We start from the raw sequence: 6295 nt of genomic DNA on the forward strand, positions 1-6295 counted from the left end.
ATTCATGCTAAGTATCAACTTCAACATGAATACATCAAAATACCTTCATCATTAACAAATGTCCAGATATGTGTAACCTAACACCTCAGGACTGAAGTAACACTGAAATAATCTACTACTAATGTAACCATTATTGACACATACACCTAGAGTGCAGCAAATTGACTGACAACATATCCCATTGCATCCAACTTGTGTTTGTCAAATGAAACCCCAGCTACACGATTAAGTGAGGCAGAAATGAGCTGATCAATTACAAAGTTTTGTCTCAACTGTCTCGGTATAGCAAAGGTAAGTCTAGCAAGGTAGAGGCCTCAACATAACAATAGGCACAAAGTAACAATTGACACATGATTTAGGAACAAAACAGTATATGTTGCACTCATATAGGTATGGTACAGCCCCATGTAGCATGGACAAAATACATGGCCTAATGCAGAGGTCTTCAAACTTTTGGATGCCAGGACCCCCTTGTCAAAGTTTTCAGGTGTGAGGACCCCTTCCTGTCAAAAGTTTTTCTAGAACTTGATACTCCTCATCAGCGACAAGTATGAACGCCCCCAATATCCATGGCAAATCATTTTTATGGTAAGGGAATATTAGTAGACAGTATTTAGCAAATCAAAGGTTTGTGGGTGACTGTGGTTTGGAGTCAGAGACTTACTACACAGTTCAAACAAAAAGTCTACCAAAAGAAGTGCCCAAAAATATGCAATGGTACTTTATTTTTCTCAATCAAAACATAATTTTAAAAAACTTATTTGGATGATAACACATTTCTGAACTAGTGTGATGGGTTTACCTGTTTTTCTCCAGAGAGACGGTCAATTTGTGGATGTATTCTTGCTACTGCCATCCTCAGGTTGTGCTCCACCTCTAGTCTTGAACTGTACTTCGTCTTTAATACTGCCAATGATGAGAAGCCAATCTCACATAAATATGATGAACTAAAAGGCAGAAGAATCTTGACTGCAATTTTTGACAAACCTGAATGTTCTTCAGACATTGCCAGCCAAAATTCTCCCAATGAGATTTTGTTGAACTGCATCTGGAGAATACGGTCACTCTGGACCTCAATTGGGTCTTCCTGAAGGTGCACTGGAAGACGAGTACCTGCACCCACTAGGAAAGGTTGAAAGACCCAGTCATTGACATGATCAGTTTCCTCAGGAAAGTACTTTTCTAAACTGTCCCTGAGAGAAGTCAAGTGATTTATTATGACCTCAGCAGCACTTTCAAGTTCATATCCTGTGTCCTCAAGAGCTTCTGCTAAACAGGGGAATGCCTCAAGCAAGCCATCTTGAATTAGTCTTCTCCACAACTCCAGTTTCTTCTTGAAGGCAGATGTTTTTTTGTACATGGTGAAAGACGTACTTTTAGCTCCTTGCAAAGACAAATTCAAGGAATTTAATTTATCAAAGATGTCTGCAAGGTATGCTAAAAGCACAAGCCAACGGGGATTACATAGCTGTTCTGCTTTGTAGGGGTCCACATCCAGAAGGAACTGTCGTACTTCGTTTCTTAATTCAAAAATACGATTCAGAACCTTCCCTCTGGATAACCATCGGACTTCTGTATGGAAAAGCAAACCATAATGTTCAGCTCCCATTTCGGCACATACAATTGCAAACAGACAAGCTCTAGTTGGGTGTGCCTTTATGAAATTAACAATTTTCACAGCAGAATTCAACACTTCCCCAAGTTCTCTATCCATGTTTCGGACTGCAAGGGCTTCCCGGTGTATCATACAGTGGGTCCATAGAATATGAGGAGCCACTTTCAACACTTTAGCTTTTAGGCCTGCCCTAGCCCCACACATGGAAGGAGCACCATCGGTACAGATCCCAACACAGCTCTCCCAATTTAAGTCATTGGAGCACAGGAAGTCATTGAGAATATCAAACAGGGCTGCTGATGTTGCATGTCCCTTGATTGGTTTACAGAATAAAAAATCTTCCAATATTAGAGTTTTGTAGCAGTATCGGACATAAGCAATTAAATGAGCTTCCTTGGATAAGTCAGTTGCTTCATCCAATTGCAAAGCAAACAAACTGGATTTCAAGCGTGCTATGAGTTGTCTGTGGATGTCCTCTGACATGTCAGAGATGCGACGGCAAACTGTTGTGTCTGAGATGGGTACCATTTTAAACTTCTCCGCTGCTTTTTCACCAAGCATTGTCCTGGCCATGTCAAGAATTGCTGGAAGAATCACTTTTTCCCCATCTGTAAAAGGCTTTTTGTTTTTGGCAATGTGGTATGCCACTTGGTAAGATGCTTTCAAGGCATTTGTTGGCGTGGAGACCAGATTTTTCACAGTGTCTTTTTGGTGGATGATGTCTTCCAGCTTTCTGGCAAAAAAATCTGTATTTTTTCCTACCAGTAACCCATGTGTAGTTTCCAAGTGATGCTTTAATTTGTTTGGTTTCAGACTTTCGTTAGCCAAGGTCATGCCACAAACCACAAACTGTGGCTTGATTTCGCCATTTATGGTGATGCAGGTGAATCCAAAATTCAGGTAGGAGGTATCATATGACCTAATTTTTCCAGGTCTTTTCTCACCGTCTGTTTCAGCCTTTCGTTTGAATGCCCTACCATCTTTTTGCAGCAGGAAACGATCCATGGCAAATGTATGTTTGACCTACGGTACAAAATTCCACAGTTCAATATTACTGAATAGCTCAGACTTGCTGCTACATGCGGAATAGCTGTCTTTTTAAAAAAAACTCTTTGCAGTTCTCAGAATGTCTCAAAAAATCTTCTTATTTTTTTTAAAAACACAAATAACACAGTCAGTTCCTTCCACGTGATTAAAACAGAAATTGCAGCAGCTGCATGTTGAAGAGGAGGGCTTTGGGCACCGAAACGTTTTTATTTACAAATTAAGCACTGCATAAGCAGGTTATCTGGAGCAGAGATGGATGGGTAGCTGCATGCAGGTGATGTCCAGGGGCAAGAGGTCTAGATTTTGAATGTAAAGAGCCAAACCAAAAGAAAACTACCAATCTATGCTGGTACTCTGTGTCCTCCATAGGCAGGGCACTGGAATTAGGCAATTTTGTTTTTCTACTTTTCCACATAATTAAGAATTTTACACATTTGCAAGACAAATAATTATCTGCTGCATAACCTGCAAATGTTAACAAAAAATGCTTCCTCTTGCCCCTGGACAAGCTGTTCAAAAGTTACTAAAAAATACAGCCAGAGTCTTGCCTTGCAGTGAACCCATTACTCCAGACGGTTTACTACATGTGCGTACGGATGTTTTCACATTATACATCATAATATGGCACCAAACAATGCAAGGGTCTGCACCTAGTGACCTAAAAAACCATCACCTATGAACTCTGAACAAAAAAAATAGCACATTCAATAAAGAAGAATGCAGTTGTCAGCATCAGTACACATAAAGCAGCAAATATCAATGCAACAACCAACACATAACAAAATATCAACCAGCACCTAACACCCTGGTATTCACAATCCGTAACCAAAACCCAACACCTGCACATAACAACCCAAAGTTTTGCTCCTATCTAAAGGCCAGCATCCTACAATCCTAAAAATAGCAAATATACCTTGCCACAAACATCCAAAGAACCAGCAATCTGCTACTGTTTTTTTTTTTCCTGATTGAAAATATACTGCCCACAAATTGAGAAGCAGCACACATCAGATCGAGCCTAGGCCCATATTTATACTTTTTTAGCGCCACATTTACATCATTTTTTTACGCAAAAGCAGCGCAAACTTACAAAATACAATTGTATTTTGTAAGTTTGCGCTGATTTTGCGTCAAAAAACGACGCAAATGCGGCTCTAAAAAAGTATAAATATGGGCCCTAATCTTTTTATTAAAGGGAAATACATTACTAATATTTACATTGCTATGAAAGTGCCATCCATACAAATGAACTGATTAATACTGTTTGTAAATACCGGTCTCTGTAAAGTTTTTAAAAGTGTGTCCATGCTGAAAGAATCGAAGGAGGGCTTTCACACCTCCCCTGCTTCGAATTATGAAATCTCATAGAATAATGCCGATTTGGTTTTCAGCAGATCGTGAAGGAGAGATGTGCTACTTACCAGTTCTGCAGGGATGAAGTCCAGGAAAGGCAGCAGGACGGAGTGCAAGGCAGCGGGGAAAAAAAATGTCTCCTCTACAAAGCATTGCACAGCTTCGTATTTATGGCCCCAGTTGCCGGCATTTCCTTGTTTTCATTCTGCATTCTCTCTGATTGGAGGACAGTTGTCAATGACGTTTCATTATTTTCCAACATCCTCCAATCAGAGAGAATGCAGAATGAAAGGCCACTCTCTGGAATCCAAAACGAAGAGAAAATGTTTTGGATTACAGTTCAAGGCAGTTCCAGGCAGCAGAAGTGCGGCATGCGCGACCCCCTTTGATTGACTTCACGACCCCCATGGGGGTCGCGACCCACACTTTGAAGACCACTGGCCTAATGGATCAGCAGGCTAGCCACTTACCTTCTCAACACCATATACATGGTACAAATTGTTTGTAAACATAGGTAAATGATATACCTAGTATTGTTAATGCTTTATTACCACCATGCTTTTCACGATGTAGGATGTCCACCCTGATCAACCATCACAATTGACCAATGTATAGTTCAGACATAACAATGGGAACACCTCCTTATACTTCACACGGAGTGTAGTAAGTATGCCATGTGACAATCCTCTTTGGGATGACAGGCTCACATGAAGTTCCCAATGATATCGGGACACAGGACAACTTGGTCCTGTTACTCATCAATCAGACCCTATGCTGTACATAGATTTAGATCCAATGAAATAGGACTGGTCAGAGACCAAAGGGCTGGACAACTTACCAATTGGGTATATGGACTGTAGAACAGTAGGTGGGAGGGATGACACTGCAGGTTACACATATGTATAGCAGTGTAGAAGTACACATATGACACTGTCACATGCGCATCACCACATGCTGTCATACTATATGGGTGACATTGGTGAGTAATATGTTCCCATACACAATACTGAATACATATCTGTGTGTCAAATTTGGCAACAGTAGTACTATATCTTCCTAGGTAACCCTTTACCTGTACCACTTACCACATTGTCACAGCTGAGCTACTCAGACATCATATACCTAACTGGTATAGGCATTAACATGTGTTAAGTCAGTACTTACCCACTTGTGGGTGTTGTTCTTCCCTCAAACGTCCGTCCACCTCAGGGCAGGCCATCGCCAAAATGTGGGCCATTAGGGGGGTCAGGGTCCGATGGGCACCCCTACCTCATTGAGAGGACACCCCCAAATAGGCCTCTGTGGTCTTCCAGGACCATTGTCTCAGGTCCTGCCACCACGTCCTACAGTGAGTGCTCCGCCGGCTGTGGAACCTTAGATTCCCTTTTTTTTATGGGGTTTGACCTCCATAGATGACACAGACAAAAGCACAAAGTCAGGTCCACATGCACTATACCAACACAAGTGGAGAGAACAGCTAAGTGACAGCAAGTAGGGAAACATTACCATCCTCTCAGTTCACACTCATGCACAATTCATCATCTGCATGCTTCAACACCTATACAACTTCACATTTCAGGTTCACCATCATACACCCCAATTTACACATATTGATATACCATTGGACTCACCTGCTCCTCTGGTGCACCTGCAGGACGTGATATGATGGCTCCTAGAGGTAGTACACAGCAGCTCAGGTAGTGAAGGTCTTGCTGGCAGCAGTATCAGGAATCAAGTGAGCAATACTGCAGAAGATGGTGGTCACGTCCATCACATACAGTACCGTCAGCGTTGCCGGATATCGCCATTGACCCAAGTCCCCCATAGGCAGCAATGTGATCCAATGGCAATTTACACTGCAGTTGTGACCGCCTACCGACATAATGACATCTACCTGTTGAGTTAGGTCACTTCCAAATGTCCAGTACAGTAGGTCAGGCAGCTACCATTTTGAGCACATTTCATGTATGGAAAAGCTTTTGCATCTGCGTCATTGACAAATCCCTCTATTGTTCTAATTATCAGGAAATACTACCTTCAGATTTATTGGTCTATTTGTGCATGTGAGTAGCTAAAGCAGTGTAACAGATGCATATGTGCTGATATAAATATACACTAAATCTCTGCATACTATGTACATTGATAATGTAGATAATATACTAAAAATGTGTTTCACATATAAAGTTGGTTGGACTAACAAACACAGCCAGTCACAGATTGATATGTATGTATATTACATTAGTTAATTGGGAGAATGGGCACCAAGAGTAGTGTCATAGG

At 41.3% G+C, this 6295-nt stretch overlaps 1 protein-coding gene across 1 annotated transcript; it reads right to left on the bottom strand.

Moving 5' to 3' along the window:
- Positions 1-784: 784 nt before the first annotated feature.
- On the bottom strand, positions 785-2620 carry LOC138276622 (zinc finger BED domain-containing protein 5-like). The gene has a single exon (XM_069219204.1). The coding sequence runs from the start codon at positions 2618-2620 to the stop codon at positions 785-787; it is 1836 nt and encodes a 611-aa protein (XP_069075305.1).
- Positions 2621-6295: the final 3675 nt, after the last annotated feature.

This window comes from Pleurodeles waltl, chromosome 2_2 (genome assembly GCF_031143425.1).
Source record: "Pleurodeles waltl isolate 20211129_DDA chromosome 2_2, aPleWal1.hap1.20221129, whole genome shotgun sequence".
NCBI classification, from domain to species: Eukaryota; Metazoa; Chordata; class Amphibia; order Caudata; family Salamandridae; genus Pleurodeles; species Pleurodeles waltl.

What these genes read in the sequence shown, in the direction of transcription:
- LOC138276622 (XM_069219204.1), bottom strand. Translation starts at nt 2,620, where the DNA reads ATGGATCGTTTCCTGCTGCAAAAAGATGGTAGGGCATTCAAACGAAAG.